This window comes from Patiria miniata, unplaced genomic scaffold (assembly GCF_015706575.1).
Source record: "Patiria miniata isolate m_02_andy unplaced genomic scaffold, ASM1570657v1 HiC_scaffold_5, whole genome shotgun sequence".
In the NCBI taxonomy this organism is placed as follows: domain Eukaryota; kingdom Metazoa; phylum Echinodermata; class Asteroidea; order Valvatida; family Asterinidae; genus Patiria; species Patiria miniata.
The window spans coordinates 29,610,905-29,630,878 of record NW_024037072.1 but is presented as its reverse complement, the minus strand read 5'-3'; the positions used below and the strand labels follow the sequence as shown (position 1 = coordinate 29,630,878).

General features: G+C 38.6%; 1 protein-coding gene across 4 annotated transcripts in view; it reads right to left on the bottom strand.

Annotated features, from left to right (window-relative positions):
• LOC119740397 (voltage-dependent calcium channel type A subunit alpha-1-like) overlaps positions 1 to 19,534 on the bottom strand; it is a 52,076-nt gene extending 32,542 nt beyond the window's left edge. For 2 of the 4 annotated variants that reach the window (XM_038215683.1, XM_038215684.1), the window contains exons 1-9: positions 19,171 to 19,533; positions 13,597 to 13,702; positions 12,032 to 12,171; positions 8,231 to 8,358; positions 7,431 to 7,598; positions 5,794 to 5,999; positions 1,797 to 1,900; positions 1,232 to 1,404; positions 319 to 504 (exon numbers count right to left, since the gene is read on the bottom strand). In XM_038215683.1, the coding sequence (XP_038071611.1) occupies positions 319 to 504; positions 1,232 to 1,404; positions 1,797 to 1,900; positions 5,794 to 5,999; positions 7,431 to 7,598; positions 8,231 to 8,358; positions 12,032 to 12,171; positions 13,597 to 13,702; positions 19,171 to 19,265 (1,306 nt within the window). In that variant the 5' untranslated portion in view covers positions 19,266 to 19,533. Of the gene's footprint in view, positions 1 to 318; positions 505 to 1,231; positions 1,405 to 1,796; positions 1,901 to 5,793; positions 6,000 to 7,430; positions 7,599 to 8,230; positions 8,359 to 9,752; positions 9,894 to 12,031; positions 12,172 to 13,596; positions 13,703 to 19,170 lie in introns of those variants that run through there. The other 2 variants (XM_038215685.1, XM_038215686.1) reach the window with 2 other exon arrangements.
• Positions 19,535 to 19,974: the final 440 nt, after the last annotated feature.

The window sequence follows — 19,974 nt, the reverse complement described above, 5'->3', positions numbered from 1 at the left end:
ACTTGCCTACACCCAAGGGCAACCCCCTATCAAAGTTAGACACCAAAATCTCATTTCTAACTCGAGTTATCATCCGGAAACCATTTACCTTTATCTCACCATGCTGACCTTGACCTTTGACCTTTTGACCATTTCATTTGGAAATGAAATGAAAAGAATACTGCCTGAGAAGTAGGGGTAGAAACCTTCTTTCATGTCAATATTTGTTGTCTGTAACGTTTGTTTGATGTTACATGTATGAAACTGTTTCAAAATTAGATCACTTATATTGGAAATCAGATAAATGTGCCAAAAAAGGCAGTTACATTGTATACTTACTGAGAAACTGTGTGAGCCACTCTGGCTGCCCGTAATGCTCAATAGCGACACAGACAGTGTTGAGGAACACCAGCACGATGACCAGCCAATAAAATGCCTGCGTTTTGACCATGTGACGCACAAAGAATCGTAACTTCTTCTCTCGGTGACGAAGCCAGAGGCATCTCTTCTGCTTCTTGATCTTCACTGATATGATATATATGGGATGGGAAGCGGTAAGTTTGGCTTAACTACGGGTTAGATTATGCACGTGATGATGAGGGGCTGGGAACCAGTGAACAGTGGAAAAGTATGGAGATTGTTATTTTTCTCTTAGGAATAAGGTCAAGTAAGGAAGCGATTTTGCATGTTGTTGTTTGAACTTAAAAGTTGCAGCAGCTGAACCGCGGACATCCAAATGAAAAACATCCCTCTACAAACCTACCTGGTAATTAACATCTTTCTGTTTTTTCCACATCTGGATTCCTAAAAATCTCGGTCACTAAAGAAAGTATCACCTGCTTCAAAATGTTTTTTAGAGGATTTTTTGCTACTGGGGGATTCGAACCACAGACGTCCAACTCAAAATCAAGCAGTCCACCCAAACGATGAAAATAACCATGCTGCATGAAAGCCAGGTACTGGATCATATATTACCCTCAACATTTATGTTATTGCTATGATATCCAAATAATTGAATGTGCATCATAAAATAACGGCAATATCTCACTGATAGAAAAAAGGTCAAAATGGGGACACAGCGAAGATTGCAATTTCAAAAATTAAATGCTCTGCATGAAACAGATTCATTACCGGAATTGTGTAAACACAAATCAACCTACTTCCTTTTATTAAACTCTTAAAGTAAAAATCAGGAAGAATTCAGACTTGACCTTTAACCTTTGAATTCTAAACAATGACCTTTGAAACTGACCTTCTATTATTGGTTTTTCTTCCTTGGAGGTCGTATTGTCATTCAACATGACCTCTTCTGCTTTGCATATCCATTCTAAGTAACCGTCCAGTTCCTCCTCTTGTTGCTGTTGCCGCCGGCGTTTCAGAAACTCTCGTCTGTTTTCTACGCGCTCTCTTTCTTTTGCAAACTCTCTGCGAATGGAAAATGGTCCATTTGAATTTGTTTGAGAAGAAGATGGAATTTACACAAGAAGACCTAAATAACAATTAGTTTTTACAACCGCCAAGGCAAACAAACTTGGATGTTAAGTGAGTGAGATCTCTGCGGATATTAAGAGTTGAAATCTCAACAATGCAGTGCTTACATCTGAAAGAAATGCAATTGCACTTGGATTAATGTCACATTTCTTTCTATACTGTTAATATATTTCTACAGATTCAAAAGTTACATTTCAGACAAAAGTCTGAAAAAAACCTCATGCCTGATATATATATGCACTTTAATTAAAAGCACAGGCCTACATGTAGCGGGTACATCTGGTGAGACAAAACGGATCTTTAATAATGAAAATACTGCTACTCACCCACTCAAGACACCAAGAACGAGGTTCAACATGAAGAACGCACCTATGACGATGAGAGGTATGAAGTACAGCCAGACAAAATACGGCCCTTCGGAATTGTTACACTGTCAAAAATCAATGGAGGAAAAAATCACAAAGGGTACGTGACGGTCAGTTCAATCGATATAAGGTTTTCCTTTTCAATTTTTACTTTATTCGTGGAGGCGGGAAAACCTTTTTTTTTTTTCATTATATTTATTAATGGATATTCATCAATTCGTAGACCGTTAAATTGCTATTAGTGGTGGACAACTGAATTTTGTGATCTCTTTATTAAAATAGGCACGACTTGGAAATAGAGAATGCAAATTACGTGAAATTTTCAGAGTTACTACTCAATAATATGTTCTTTATCCCAATTATATTTTTTTTTTACAAAATGGAGGGTGCCATTTCTTTTTTATCATACTGTCACTTTATTTTTGACTTGCCATGTATTCATCTTTTCATCTGTGATAAACACAAATTGAGCTACTGCCATAGTCACACAAAAATAGAGTTTTATTGCCTGCCTTGTCTCCTTTCTAAATGTCAATTGCGCTTGCATGAGTCAAGAAGACTTTTGTTCCATTAACCCTAACCCACCTCACTCCTCCAAAATCCTCCTGGCGGTTTTGGAGGATTCTAGAGGATTGAGGATGAATGGTGATTGAATCAAATGAGGATTCTGGAGGATTGAGGATGAATGGTGATTGAAGCACATGAGGATTTTGGAGGATTGAGGATGAATGGTGAATGAAGCACAAGAGGATTTTGGAGGATTGAGGATGAATGCATTTTGAGGCAGGACTGTCTGAGGATTTTGAAGGATTTGGCGTTGGTTATCCTTCATTTAAACACGAGTGCAAAGTTTTGGGATGAGGAGGATTTTGGAGGATTGAGGATGAATGCATTTTGAGGCAGGATTGTCTGACAATTTTGAAAAATTTAGGCGGAGTTGGAGGATTTTGGAGGATTGAGGATGGTTGTAAGCAACAAGGGCCTAGGGGGTTAGGGTTAATCGCTAAATGCTGTTTACGGCCATCACAATAAACGATTGAAATATTGGCAATATGTTGTACTTGTAAATTACTAAAATATTCAAGTATTATCGCCCGGCATAGTAGCCGATGCGGGTGATACGCTGGTACAAAACACAAATAGGCGTGCGCATGCAGCCATGAATCCTAAATGTACATCTCGCCCACCACATTCAGTTTGTGACAGCGCCCTTCTATTGTGTCGGCCATATTCTCAAATAGGCTAATGGTGATGATGACGGCGGGCAGATTAACAGATAGATCAGGCAAATATGGTTCATCGATCTTCTATAGTATATGTAATGGTATTGACATTATACACAAATAAAATGGAAATTACATTTCAGCCTAAGCCAGGCCTCTCTGGCGACCACCTCTCAATTTTTGGGTCTACATGTACAAGTCTATATTCCATGACTGAAATTTTAAAAAATAAATCAATATTTTCTTGCTCCAAATTTTTTTTGAATCAGGTTTACAAGGAGGTCCAATGTAAAATTAAAGCTGCTTTGAAATATCCGTTAGTAGTCATTGCTGAAACCAAGGGCTGTGGAGTTTAGGGTTCTGCAACAGTTTAGTTTAGTTCCTATAACAGATGAAACATCCACCTTTAACTTTTTACTTATGGCAAGTTTCAACATCGCAAAAAACTAGTACAAATTGCCGTACTCCTATAAAGTTAGAGTTTCTTCATCAGATTGACACTTTATAGTAGTTAAACAATATTAATTTTAAAAAATATGTTTTTAAAAAGTGGCAACAATATATGGAGTTCATCAAATTAGGTTTTCCCCTTCTTTAAATAAGGTTGTTTCCCTTTTTTTTTAATTGACTGGACAATAACAAATTCTGTTGCCATGTTGTAATTTATGGTATGAAGCAAAAATGAAGAGCACTCGCATGACACAATTAAGCAGGTACAAGTGATTCCTGCTTTCAATCACTTCCTTCACATCCCCATCAACATCATCATCTCAAGGACAGACTGTTCAGCTGTAATTAGTGTCTTGTTTTTTTTATTTAGATTATTGTTATTTATTATCCGCGGTCTCGGTCTCGGTCTCGGACCATTTCGGTCTCGGTCCGCCTTGAATGGGTTGGTCTCGGTCTCGGTCTCGCAACTTCAGGTCTCGGTCTCGGACTATCCGGTCTCGACTACAACACTGGTGATAAAACCTAAGTTTAAAAGTTAATTACATTCAACAAAGTCCTTTTGAAGGCCCGTCTTTAAAACAACAAGTGGATTTTAAATAAAGATATTTTGTAACTCACTACAGTTGTTGAAGCAATAAGTATTCTGTGTCATTTTCCTTGTTGTTCCAAACAAGTTAGAACACACAATAAATTGCTTTTTTAGGACGAAACTGATTTTTTGGTTACTCCGTTTAAACAGTGATATGATTTGGACGTGTAGGGCAATTGAAATTAGTTTCTCACTTAAAAGTAAATGGGCTTCCAAGTCATAAATAATTTTGGTGCTGCATAATTTTTTTATATGAAATATATTTCTTTTTTGTATAAATCGCACATGTATGCCAGTCAGAGTGTGTGTGTGCATGCATGTGCAAGCACTCACGATTGGAATTTATGTGCATCTACTGTACGTGACTTAAGTTAAATGGTCCACTGATCATGGATTTGCATGAACAATGAGCTTTGTGAATATTAGCAACATCAGCTATCTACTGGTATTTCCTAGCTGCCAACTTTTCAAAATCCAAATTAATAATCAACCAGTGGTGTCATTTTCAACTGCGCATACATTAACAGTGTATGTACCAGCTTCACCAACATATAGGTACAGGTACATATGGTTTACACGTACACATACATACTCATGCATACCCTTCTTGTTGTGATTAATAATTTACTGTAAAACATAGGATAATTAAAGAAAAAAAAATTAATTAGAAAAAAAAATTATTAATTTTTTTTTAATTATGCCCTCATTTTGTTTTACTGTCTGTATTTGTTTGAAGTCAAATAAATAATGACAATAATAACATGTGCACATATTTTTCTGAGATGCATGCTATCAATGTTGAGTTTCGAGTTTGTATGTTTTTACACATATTTAGGCACACCGTACGCGATACAAATATCCCGCCAACATACCTTGCAAACGCATGCTGATTTATCTTTTCTGGACGTTGTGATAAACTCAAATTCCTTTCAATACAGTACTTGTCACTAAGAATTGGCCCTTTTTTGTTGTCTTTGAAGTCATGATGATGTCACATAATGTTCGAAAAATGTTTCGTGAATACAATGAACATGATGAACACTTCGGACTCACATGGCAATCTTCTGGGTACCAACTTAAAATGCGAGTCTCACACGTAACTGGTTCCTGTTGTTACCCATTACAACATTGCACAGGTCGGTACCACGTATATTCACAAAAACGATACTTAACAAGTTTTTTTTTTTCCGTTAGGTAGAAAATGAGAAATTCGTAATTTTTTAGAGGCAATTCGTATTTTTGTCAATCTAACAAAAATTTGTAATAATTACGAAAAATTTGTAATAGTTGGCAGCTCTGGTGTTTTCTAAATATTTTTTTCATTTGATTGGAAAAATGCTGCAAAGGAATTTGGCGGATGAAATTATTTTGGTAAATTTGGCAACGCCATAATGAAATAAAAACAACCATTTTAACAGTCAGAGAACTGCCATGAAATTGGTGTCTTCATGACCTCGGATCAAGTCAATGGGGGGGGGGGGCATGGGGCGAGCTGTTAGGGGGTGTTAACCCCTTGCACTGGCTTACAAGCATGACTGCACAGCGGCCTTTGTCCAGTGGTAGTAACACAGCTCATGGTAAGTGACAGACCGCATTCTTTGGCTGCCATATGGCTTACGACACATACCAATTAATATGCATGCAGTCTGTATTTAGGTCGATGTAAATATGAACAGGGCAAATATTTGTTACTTACATAGTACATGATGTTGGTCCAGCCTTCCAGGGTAATACACTGGAATACCGTCAGCATTGCAAAGAGCATGTTGTCAAAGTTGGTGATGCCAAAGTTGGGACCTTCCCAATACTCAGAACAAATGGTGTTATTAGGACAGTGGTAACCGGCAGTGTTACTGGTATCTGCGCACACTTGGGGATCCCCATTTGCCATGGATATGACTCCTAGTTTCCACAAGAACAAAGGAAATCAATTCATTTTAAAAATGAAGAAAAAAATGGGGGGAAAAATGGCAGATGATGCTGAAGGGCAAGGATGCAGAATAAGCTATGCGAGAATGGAAACGCCATGTATGCCTATTGGCCTGTGTTGTTGCTAGAGGTTTTTATATTTCAATCGAAACAAATTACTACAATGGATGAGTCTCCGTTGAGACTTTAGCCCAATTCTCATTGAAAAGCAAAGTTGAAAATATCATTAAGCAAATTATGTGCAATAAATCTGAGAATAATCATTTATAATAACTAAACTAGATGTGGAGAAACATATGGCTGTTTTGTAATAATGCATTTCTATCTCATGTTATAGACTGATAAAACATATTGTGCATGTGCAGTAGAAACATGCAGATCATGTAAGGACCGAATAGTTTTGTAGATATAGGATGTACACATGTAATGTGATGATGTGATCATAGATGTCACTTCAATTTTCTTTTATGACACATCCCGGATTTAAACATACATGTACATGTACATGTACATATACCACAATGTAACCAAAGTGGACCTACCTTTAGTTCTGCAGATATACAACATGTGACGAAGTCATCATGACGTCACTTATCAATTCATCTGTAATACATCCCAGTCTAGTAAATAGTCCAGTAACAGTCCAGTAACAACCAAATCTGACTTGTACTTGCCCTCTTCAAACTAGAGCCTCTCAACCCGGGTTGAACTCAACCCTGGGCGAACCCAGTGCCGCCCCGGGTTTAGTTTTTTATTTTTCAACCCCGCGTTCAACCTCGCATCATTTCACACTTGTTTCATGCAAATCAAGCTTATCATGCTCGATATCTCTTTTGGTACAGTCAGCTGACAGTTGATTGATGCAGTACTGAAGAGTTGTTTGACTGGATGCTTCAGATGTCAGTCTATTTTCTTGTATTGCATGTTTTCAGTACCTTAGGTTTTGGGACTCTCATACACAGTACTGAGAGTCCCAAATTTTTGGACTAGCCTTAGACATGAGTCTGAAAGTAACCAAAATAGAAAAAATCTAGAACTATGTCTGTTTGATGAATGCAAAGCAGCTAAAATCAATCACAATAACCATATCTGCCCTCACAGGGTGGGGAGAAGCAATGAGTGACAAAGTGCCTTGCCCAAGGGCACATGCACCACAGTCCTAGGTGGGAATCGAACCCACAACCCTGCAGAATTACTTGCAGATAGACCCAGGTTCAATGCTCCAGACCACAAGGCCAAAGCACTCCAACAGATAGTGGGTCACACGGCATTTTACCAGGTATCCCACTTTTATCAAGAAAAGCATTTTTGCATACATGCAGAGATTTTGTTTAAAATTTATTATAAAATAATTTCATCAAAAAGTTTAAGTAGTGAGGGGGCAAGTCACTGTTTTATATTTACCTGTGTTGTTACCAAATTCATCCGTTTCGAAGCAGGTTTTGTGGAATTTTCCCTGGAAAAACTCCATCCCAATGATGGCGAAGATGACAATGACAAACAAGATCAGCAGGCCGATTTGCAGGAGAGGAGCCATGGCTTTCAGCAGAGCTTTGAGGACGACTTGCAAACCTGTCACAGACGGAAACAAACATTGGAATCAAATGAATGGGAATAGGATGAATGAAAATATTGTAAAGAGCTACCAGAAAAAAAGTCAGCATAGTTGGATAACATTCAAGAGGAGACAAATTCTAACTCTATCACAAACTCTATGAGGCAAAAACAATGCACGTGTAGAATTTAATTTTTCACAAAGAGTTCAATTCGTGCCAAGGCTATTGTCAATGGATATTGGCAATTTGCCAAAATAACAGGGGTGTGGGATTTGGAGTTTTTACAAAAGACAAATCTCTATGGAAATTAATTAGTCCACAATTAATTGTTCTATTGTACTGTAATTGGTACATCTTTAAAGTTTAAGATCTCGGCTCACTATCCTGACTATCTGTATCAAAAATTAGTCGGCATGTGCTCAAAAAATAGGCGAGATCTTTATTTCAAAAAGTGGGCAACTTCAACCCGTTTTTCTCAAAAGCACTGTTGAACACCCCCTGGCCCATTTGTCCCTTCAATAAAACGCTGACGACATGTTGTGTCCATGACCAAACCACTCTGGCCATGCAGCCAGCCCCAGGAGTATCCAGGGTACCGGAATTGGTTGAGCTCAATTGTTTCATGCAAAGGAAAACAATTCAGCTTACTTGGAATGCCTGATACTAATTTCAGGGGTCGAAGCACTCTTATAGCTCGAAGGGTGCGGAGGTCTGGAGCCCCAGAACTGCCGTCGCCTGATCCTTCCTCTATCAAATCCCCTATGAAGGTGATAAACCTGCAGGGACACCATGTAATGGGAAGACAGTGGCAAGGATCAGGTTGTTGGTTTGGGGAGTAAGTTAAGGATGGAGGATCACTTTGTTACGGCTGCTGTCTCATTACTTGCACAAAGATTTCAGCTTGGAGGGAATTAAAGTTTCCTTGCCTGAATGCCTTGCATATTTGGTGATCCTAGTTTGAATCCCAATTGGTGCACAAGTTTGATTGAGTTGTCAGGATTTCCTCAAATCCTTGCCTGGATCGTATTCACATTCTATGCATCAGTTTTTGAATTTGTACACAACCGCTGAAGTGGCGTCAGGTTGCGACATTATTTCCCCAATTCCTGGTTACTGCTATAAAACTGCAATCTTTCTGCCAGTTGGGGTAACTCTGAGGAGTTGGCAATGGCAGGTGGGGATGCGGCATTTTAAAAACTTTAGAACAGGAAGGGTAAAACATGCGATGAAAATGTAAATGAAAATGAGTGTAAATCAAAAGTCCCATTTGAACAATATTTTGGCGAATTGGCCGGCCCAAAACAGTTGCCAAAACAAACGCCATTGCGTTGAGAACAGTGTCATACCCATTAGAATATTGTTTGGTATAAATTTTAGGCCTATCCTAAAATTCTTTTTTTTTAATGTTACCAAAGCCCATAATGTTTGCGAATACTAAGCAACAGCATGAACACAACAGTTGAATTTGTTGAGATTATTATATTGGCGATCGTGTAGTGTAGGGCCCGATTCCTATAAGGGAACAAACTCCACTTTAGGGAAGACCTACATGTACCAAACTAGTTGGCAGCATTCTCTATAAACAGGTATGTCATAGCATGGAGCTATAAACACAGGGCAAGGTTTTATTTTTGAAAATTTGAGGGAAATTTGGGGGTAAAATGACGATGACAGCGCGGCGACAACATGCAACCCGAAAATGAAGATGGCGATCACCGCGCGATGTACCGTGAGCACGCACGGCGCTCTGAATCGCAAGGCACAAACTTGAGGAAAATCATGATTTCTACCCCAAGAAACTGTTCAGAATTGCAAAATGATTGTCATTAGAATTGAGAAAAGTCTGCTTTTGATTGTAAACTAAAGGTGATTTTTTGAGCAATAAAAAATATTTTTGACTCTAATTTGATCAAAAGAAAACAGGGGCCCTACACTTCACGATCGCCATTATATTGATTCGGGTAACAGATGGCTAAACTATTACTAGTATTAGCCTTGCCCTTGGCTTTTTAAAAGAAAATGCAAATTGCGCAACTGGTTAATGCCTCTGGCCGCACACGTACACAGAGGCATTCGGGCAAGTTAACACGTCTCGTAATGGAATTTCTGGAAATGACCCAATTTAATTTTAATATACAACGCATGGAATTTCTAGAATAGTATTCCTCACCATATCACCATTCATGTTTTGACAAAGCCCAGTGTGAAATTGTCGGAACATTTTGGGGACTAAAAAATTTCCGAAATGATCACTCGATCGCCACACATACTCCGCAGCTGTCTCGGCACGCGTGTCTCTCGAGCTAGCTAGCTAGCTCCGCTCCACATGTAGTGTTTTGACATTTTGACCTCGAATTTTGCTATTGGACATTCCCATTTTTTTCAAAAGGGGTGCAACACTAGATTACTGAAAATCCACTAAAATAAGTAACGTATAAACTGCACAAACTTTTCATCTAAAATTGTTTTAGTACTCATGCATGGAAAGAGTTCATTCAGTTGTATTTCTCGTATTTTCAATCTTTGTTCTGTTTCCTGCTTGTTATACGACTGCTCCCCCCCCCCCCAGTTATATTGAATGTTCCTTGGATGAGCAGCGGCGACGGAAGGCCTTTCAAAAGGGGGAGGGGCGGGGAACCAAAAAGGGGCACTCGCTCAGAAAAAAGCCACCTTCCTATCCGTCAATGTGAAAGAGGAGGAAGTTGTGAAACTATTTTCGTTCACATTGCAAGGAATACATGTTACACGGAACAAAATTTACTGTCAACATTGACATACACTTTTATAAATGTTTGCGTTAAAAATTGTATAAATCTTAATTCCCTTACTCAAAATAATACAGTGTATGTTTCTGAAATAGTCTCAATATAGCAGTGTTGCTCTCAAATAAATTCTTTTTTTCTCTTGAGACAGCCTCCAGCACACCCTGGCGGTAACCTATCTGGGTCCGCCTTTGAATTTGACTAGTAAGCCTGTGCAAAGGGACCATTTTTTTTCGTGAGAGGGGCACTGTTGCTTTTGTGGCCAGTTCAGTGACATTTTATTCGCGTGAAGAGCACTATTATTTTTTTAAAGGTCAGTTTTCCGTGTTGAGAGGGGCACAGTTTTAATGTTCAGTTCAGTTCAGTTCAGTTCATTTATTTCCACCAGTGTTCACAAATAAATACATGTACATGTACATCAAATATATTGTTTAACAGGCCGGGGAGTGAAAACCGTACAGGAGCCCAAAAGAGGATAGAGCTAATTGTCAACATGGGAACCCTATGCATATATATACATACATACACACAAAAAATGTGTGCTTTGGCCAAAATGGAATATACATGTGGTCATTGTAATCATCAATAATAATTATAATAATGTTGCGAGCGGGGCACTATCATGCTTACGAGCAGTGGCGTCGCCGAGGGGGGGGGGGGGCCAGGGGGGCACGTGCCCCCCCTGGAAAACCTAGTGCCCCCCCGAGTGCCCCCCCCCCCCCATCAAATGCTGGTGCCCCCCTATCCTCTGCAAAATTCTGCGCGTTGTTAAAATCATTACCTCAAAAATAGCAATTTTTGGAGATATCTTCAGATCGAATTTAGCATCAAATGTGGCACCATTTTGCATCTAGCCCATCCTCCGTATGCGAAAATTTTCCAAAGGGGAGGGGGGCACCCCCTCCCCTTAGACCCCTCCCCCAGGACGGCGATCCGTATCCACCTAAGTGCCCCCCCCCCATCAAATGCTGGTGCCCCCCCCCTGTGCCCCCCCCCCCCCCCCCCCCCCCCCAGACTGAAAAGTCTGGTGACGCCACTGCTTACGAGGGGCAGTATCCATCTCTATAAGTTATCGTGAGAGGAGCACTTTTGTTTTTGATGGCCAATTTCCCATCTAGAGCTCGAGGGGCACAGTTTCATTATTGCAAGAGGGGTGTTTGTGCTTTCGAGGGATATTTTCCATCTCGAGAAGGTTCACAATCTTGTTAATGCGCGAGGGTATTTGTGTTTTTGAGGGGCACTTTTGCATTGCAAGAGAGGAGACAATTGTTAAGTGCGATCATCATGCTTTCATGTATGCGTTGAGGGGCATGTTTTGTTTTCATTTCAAAGAGGCACATTTCTGACTGCGAGAGGGTCACTTTTGTTGGCCTGGGAAATTGGGGGGGGGGCAGGCATCCCTGCAGCCCCCCCCCCCCCCCCCCCCCCCCCCCCCACCCCCCCAGAAACAGGGCGGTGACATCCGGCAAAATGAAATAAAGAAAAGGATAACAATTATCAATATTTAATCAAAATTCTACAATTAAAATCAATCTTAAAGGAATTCATATGCATAGGAAACGTTGCAAATTTTGTTATCAAATAAAACAAACACGGAAATCTACGCATTAGGCCTAAACCCAATAAAAATTAAAATCTAAATTTTTTTATAAGTTAGTAGTTACATGAAACAATAACAAAAACTTACCCAGTAACTACGACTACAAAATCCATAAAGTTCCATCCACTGCGGAGATAGGAGTTTTTGTGTAGTACCAGACCTAGAGCCGTGATTTTGATGGCTGCTTCCAGGCCAAAAATGGCAAGGAAGTAAATCTCCGTCTTCTCCTGTAGGCGGACAATACAAGACGCAAACATATGATGTAGACCTACATGGATGTGGTATCTTCTCCAAGGGCGGATCCAGAACACAATTTTTTTGGGGGGCCAAAACAATTTTGGTCCCCCCAAAAAGTGGGTCAAAAAATTATTTGGATTCTAGATGCTCTGTGGTGCGATCTGAGGCAATTTCTGACCACTTTAACCAATTTTTTTTTTTTGAGGAAAAAATGGTTGTGTACTCATTGCCTGCCTTTATTGCAATGTCACATAAAAAAATAAAAACAAATTGGTTTCGTTTTTTTTGGGGGGGGGGCATTTTCCCCTTTGCCCCCCCCCCCCTGGATCCGCCCTTGATCTTCTCCCCGTAAAACAACTATGGTTAGAGAACTTTAAAGGGCACCACGAATAAAAACAGACAAGTTGCAATTTGTTACGAACAAAATGTAAAAGCAATCATATAATTTTATCCAGTTTCCCAAGTGAGCCTTAGGTAATTCAGTTATCCTTATAGTTTCACGAAAAAAAGTTGTTGGCCCCCAAGCTTACCTGGGCCACTTTTAGAAATTCTGTTTTTTAAATACATTTTGCAAGTGATAAATGCATGGAGGAATTATTATCAATTCCAATAAAAAGGAAATCTTAATTTGTTTAACCATATTTTTTTTGTATTTCGGCTTTATTATTAGAGAAAGAAATGATTTTGCATTAAAAATTAAATTTACAATCAATTTATGATTTATGAATTATAGTTCTACAACTACAACGTTCTATACACGTTACCAATGGCTGCTCTCGAGGTTGAAAGCAGACACTGGGACCAAAGTTACTGACAAGTAAGACTTGAACAATGTGCAATACGTGTTCGGGTGAACATTTCAAAGCACCGTTTTTTGTTTTAAAAGGCCAATAAAGTGAATACTTTTTAGGAACCTTTGTACTACTTTCTGAAAAACTAATTGACATCCCTTATTGGCTTATTTTATTAAAATGTGCACTTCTTTAAACATTTAAAAATTGTCCATGCTTTTCCTGACAACTGATGGCCGGCGCTGTTGCCATGATGTCTGGAAGGCACTGTTGATATTAAGTGTTTTCCTGTTGAAATTGTGAACCCAAAAGTTTGCTCATTAAAACATTACAGAAAAGAACATTTAAGACAGCGCAATATCCAAAATTCTAGCAACCTGCTACATGAGGTTCAGCCTGATATGAGGTCACACTTTTGCTCATGAATATGGGAATTCGCATTAGCCAAAAAAAAAAAAAAAAACCTCGAAAACGATAAAATGAACATTGAAAAAAGGTTAAATGGGACACAAAGATGCATTTTCAAGGATCGCATAAAATATACATTTCATTGGCCCTTGAAACACGGTAGTCATATCCAACAGCTCCCTCAAGTTGGAGCATAAGAGTTATGTCAACACTCACCAGTTCCATATACATGGGCGTCTTGTCTTCCTTTGGTAGATGGACTTCTAGAGCCAGGACAACACAATTTGCTATGATGGTAGCAAGGATTAGATACTCGAATGGAGTGAAGGAATAAGGTTAAGGAATTCAATGGAATGTAAAAAAAAAAAAGTAAACTGAAAATCACCAATACCCTGGTGAAATCGTTTTACAGAAAGATGCTATAAAATAAATAAACAAAATGGCAATATAATAAACAAGTTACCGGGAATTGTGAAGGGAAGACATTTTCTAGACGCCAAAGATGTTTTCAGAACACTTGCCCCCCCCCCCCCCCCCAGCTACGCCTCTGCTGTAAACACAGACACTGTTACACAACATGGGCTAACATAATGTCATGGTGAAGCTGAGCACTGAATTCCGCAAAATACATAAATGGTATGCTTTATTAGCCAAAATTTCGTTTCATGTATTTCGTAAATTTCTGTAAGCACAAAACAGTGTTGTGTCATATTTTCTGGTTCTCAATTTCCCGATATTGGCCACAGCACTTTTTGGTAGCCCTATCTAGAAACTCGAACGAATTATTGAATCAAAATTTCACTAATTGCAATGTTTGTTGTGACGGCGTCTCTATATGTGCTCAAACCGTTTATTGACAAAGGGGTCACAAATACACTCCTGTCAACATAAAGTTACCAAAAGCAGACGGGCAGATAATTATTACTTGCACGGAGCTTTTTGAGTGAAAATAACTGGATTTTGTCAAAGTGATGGACCGTCTGTTCCAAATTCCCTTCCTAGAGATATAGCCAATACATTGGTACTAGCAACATTATAGCCTTGATATCTTTATAGTTCCAATTCTTGAGTCAATGTTTTAAAGTGAATATAGAATACAAAAGTGACAAACGAGCATGAATTACCCAATGACAACAAACAACTATGAGTGTGTCAGCATATGCACGCAAACAAATATTAACAACATGGACACACATGCACTAAATATGGGGATAAACACGCCAGTCTTTGAAGAATAAATGTATTTGACTAACGCCAGGCATATAATTTCAACATTTTCATTCACCCTAACCCATTCATGGGTATCTTTACTAGAAAGTATCCTGAATCCGCCAAAATCCACCTATTGTGTCATGCACAACAAATTTGGTGTTGATGACTGCTCAGTATGGAGGTATCCTGAATCCATCAAAATCCTACAGTACCGCTAGGCTTACAATCCTCAATCCATCAAAATCCCGTTTTCAATATGAAGGTATCCTGAATCCGCCTGAAAACTCCAGAAAAAAGGTATGGAGTTTGATGGATTCAGGGTGGTAAGAGTTAACTATATATCTAGGCCTATTTGGAGTTAATAATCAATTCTTTAATAAACAGCTACAATAAAAAAAAAAGATCGGTAAATGCCTTCCGCATGATGAACATATTCATGGAAACATGAAACGACCTCGATGTGCGTGACGTATATTTGTTATAGATGCACGTTTAAGTCTACCAGCAACATTATCTGCATTATGTATAAATAGTTTACCGGCATTTCAGATGAAAACAATTTACCTCCAACATGAACACAATGGTATGCCAGGACTATTGTACGCATATCCCACAAAATATCACAAGTGTTATATTTTATTCTTTAGGCCAATAACTATTTCCCCATTTATTCTAACAAAGTCAATTAGGAAGTTGGCACAGTATTTGTGATTTTATGTGACTATACGGATCGAATTCACTTGGTGCGCCTTAATGATCGTATCGTTTGGATTCTTAGATTTTGTTTTTTGGAAAGGGTATAGTATTTTAAAGCTCTGGCAGGAGCTTCGACATGTCACTTTGTCGGTCTGTCTGTCTGTCTGTCTGTCTGTCTGTCCCCAAAAATTGACCAAAATTGTTGACCAAAAATAATTGATTAATTTACTAAATACCATGCCGTCGTCAGTAAATGCACTCTTGACGAAAGTTTTCGGGAACACGGGTTTTCTTTCAATCGATGCGCATGCGCGACTATATTGCATTATGTCTGTACCTGAAAATGACCAAAATAAGCCGCTTCAGTTGCCATAAAATATAACTACCAAAATTGAATTTTCAACAACAAAAAAAGCAAACCAAATATTTTTAATACGATAATTAAACAAAAAAATGTTTGTAACAATTCGGAAAGATGTTTATGAAAAGTTTGTAAATGGAGGCAAAATATGTGAAGTAATGTTATAGTCACGTAGTGGTTGGACGGTATCAAGAAGAGGGAAAATTTAATGTCCCCAAAATTGACCAAAAGTATGGTGTTCCATATGTGCCATCAGCGTCGCATTTTTCACTCGCACTTGTTTTACTTCAGAATCGACTCGATGAGCTTTTCCTCCTATACTTTAAAGAAACATTTCCTTTTTATTGTCTCACAACATTATTCACTAAATCGCTAATTAGGGTCCAAAATATTACTATAAATAAATCTATGAACATAATTCCCTCCCTGCCAACAGTTCATGTCATCTTTGCATGGAAATATAGTACTTTTTCTCAATAATTCATCCTTCTGTCTTTGTAACTAATTAGTATCTTTTAAAAACGTTTGTCGGCTTGTTTTTTTGAGCTCTGGAACGTTTTGGGGACAACCTGTTTCATTTGCAACCTGTAGAATTAAGAACGTACAGAAAGAAACATGCGTCTATACTCACTGCAGTATGTCAACAGTAAATGAAATACTTCTTGACATCTCTGAAAGTGTCTTGAAGATATAGGCCTACTTGCCGCAATATCTGAAACGTTATTTTAGAGTTTAAATAAGAGCTTGTTATTAATTTAGTCAGAAAACCACTTACATAGTAAGTGTAATTACAAATCTAAAACAAGGAATTACGTTTGAAGGACTTTTGTATTTAAAGGTGACGATATCGTTGGTCTGAGAAGTCAGGTTCAAAGATTTGTATGCTGTCACACGTTAGGAATGTCAGTACATTCTAAATATTCGAAGTCAGATGCAAAGATGATCAATCTCCAGTGAATGCTTTTGCGTACAGGCCTCGCCAGTAATTACTTATATTGGTTTGGACAATGTAAGGGAAATGACAACAAGAATGCAGCACCATTTTACAATCTTGCATGGCTAACTATATCTTTTTGTCATCTATCTAGACCGTTGCATACTTATACGGCGTGTGTCAATAAATAATTAAGCAGTCGATTCACAAACATCAAAAATTACCAGCACTCTCTTTTAGTGTGTGCAAAACTTATCTATAGAGTCTGCGGTTATAAGAAATACTCTACACATTCTTTATCCCAACTGATCATTTGGGCACCCCAGTCCAGAGATGCAGCTAATTAATGAAAGAACTGAAATTCCAAGTTGGGCCACTTTTCAGATTATCTGGTATCTAAAGAAAGGCATTCACATACCAAGAATGTATAACTATTTAAACAAGAGGTCCAAATCACACAGAACAAAAGAACCCGTCAAGCGCTTAACACTATCGTCTCATGGTATTTTTTTGAACACACACAAAAAAAAAACAGATTTAGTTTCCTCCGACAAAAAGTTGTTTGACTGCTACATTTTATGAGACATGCTGTACATTGTTATGAATGAATAACTTCAAAATTATCTTTTTTTATGATCTTCAAACTTGTACATCAAACCTCAAAATAACTTTTTAATGTTGCAGTGACGTAAATCTTTGCCGGTGAGTGGGGGGGGGGGGGTTGACCTAATTCCAACAAATATCCGGCCATGAAATTTTGAAAAGCATCGGGGGGGGGGGGGTTTCACACCACATTACACTAGGGGTCTGATCAGAACGTCTTATGTGTATACTTATTGCGCGCCGACGCGTCTTAACCTTACGTGTGCGGAAAAAAGGCAACTTCTGCGCTGCAGCAGAAAAGAAACGATTCACCTGAAGGTTTTGCCTTTCAATTCGTAGTTTTTCAATCAATATTATCGCATACAAGTAATACATCTCATTCAATATTTTTTTTTCCTTTTACGACGTGTGGCCATTTTTCAGGTAGCAACTAGGACAGAAGTAACCCATGATTGATTGCTCTTCAACTTTTACAAACTTCGAACTATTTTTCAAACATAGGACACAAAGCTAGGACACAAAGTGATGTCAGTTTTCAAAACCGACTCCAAAAATGGAGCTTTGAACTATTATTGCTTTGTTGGCTGTCTAGTATTACTTTTCTACGTGTATTCAGAACATGTTGAATATATTATACACTACACGTATTTGGTTACTGGTGTCCATGAAATTAAATTACGTGAGATCATCAACCAGATTGAGTTACCAAACAGCGCCGGACTGCTAACCCGGGCCCGGTGCACACAAGTCACTGTTCGCATCCGGACTCAGAACATATGTTTGAAATTCTGCAAAGTTGCTGGCAAATATATGTTATATTTATATTAACAAAATAACATATTTTGGAGCATGAACAGACTTTTTGTATTGACATTCGTGCAGTAGTTTTGTATAGATAGCAATGCTGCACGCTTGCTATACTGAATCTTACATGTCAACATTATGTATATAGAGGGTGACCCAAAATATGCAACCCTGAAACGTTTGCCTTTTTACAAAAACGTAATGTGTTAATTTTTAAAAATGTTTGGTATCAGATTAAAGCTTGGAGCTTTGTCCTTTAAACATTGAAAGAGTAATGAAAACAGCACTTTGGGTTGCTGAGAAAATGGCTATTAAAACAAGTGATTTTTTTTTTACATTTATTCATGGGTGATATATAATTTCTTTCTGTCGACATTGATTAACAAGACAGACTGATATTTTCAACAATTGGGGAAATTCATTGTCAGATGTTTCATAACTTTGGAAGAAACATAAATAAATGTGTAATTATGAAGTGAAAATCAAACTCTCAATCGCTGCTGCACCTTCAGTTGAGGTTAACTTTTTAAAACTGCAATGTAATTTCTACTACGTCCGTAGTATACCCTGCTCCTTTAATGTAGAATACCACACTGCATAGCACAATTTTTCTGCAGTTTCAATTAAGATGCTCTTGAGAGAATTTTGATATTCAAAAGCACAGGCGTCATCGTCTTCAAGTGGCGTAAGCCTCTTTAATAGACATCTGACTGGAGACCAAGAAAGCATTTTTTTTTTATAATGGACACTTCAAATGTGAAAAAGGGGCAGACAATTCATATCGAAATGTGATCACACAAATCGTTAAGGAATATTTCTGTACCGCTTTATTAACTCTGCAAACATTCTCAAGATATACAGGATGAGTAAAAAAAAAAAAAACTCAATGCCTGTTTAGTGAAGTTCTGCATGTAGCACTTTCAAAATCTAGGATATAAAAGCCCAATTCATAAGCTTTCTTTTAGTACAAGAATCAGTCAAATCACTCATGTACTTTTCAAGTTACGGAGTTTTAAACACAACCGCCGTTTTAAGGTTCTGTCCACGGATCACAAAAAGTTCAGTGTTCTTTCAGAAAAACGAAAACAAATCACATAGGGATGTTTGAACTGTTCAAGTTTCGTTTTGCTGAAAGAACAAGCATTGAGAATTAGATTATCAATTGCAATCAAAAGGATATGGCCAATCTGTCAACCACTTGGCATATCGTCTGATGAAGTTCTGCTCACTGAAGATGAACAAGGATCTATTGCTTCCCATGACTGATAGAAACATGCCGGTGGGTCCATCGTGCTTCTTCGCAGAGCTCCCCTTACCTGCCCCGGTGTGTGCAGGCAATGTGCCATCACCGTCATAGCCGGCAATACCCAAGCATCGGTGGAGAACGGTCCCGAGGAGAGGGCAGCCATTCTGTGGGTATCAAAGTGACGAATGGGACGATAAGAGTTACCTAAAGTTGTATTCTGTCATCTTGGGTAATACATCACATCGTGCTGATGGTGCCATGAGCAGACTTCAAAATGTGCTTATGCTGCTGCGGCATAGAGGTGTCAATATGTTTCAGTCTATAGTAAATCCACACAGGGTTTTCTCGCGATGTGCTCAACACGGCAGTATAGTGTTCTATTTTTGTATGATCCACAGCCCAACAATCCACACATACACAGACTTCCCACCATCAACTGCGCGACGTCTATTGATATGTTATTTATGCTTCTTTTGGTAGGTGCAAACAATAAAAAAACAAGCCATAATAGAGTACCGAAGTGTGACGACTTTTAGAACCGGGAAGTAGTGCAAACGAATGGAGTACACGCGCGTGTTTACACACATATTATTGTGCGCGCGACGTATTCACTTCGGTACACCATAAATCACAGGGTGACGTCATCATGACGTCACCTCAAATCACGTCCCGAGCTACCATACCAACTTTCAACCCAATCCGACCTACGTCACGTGACCCATGGTGACGTCATTATCA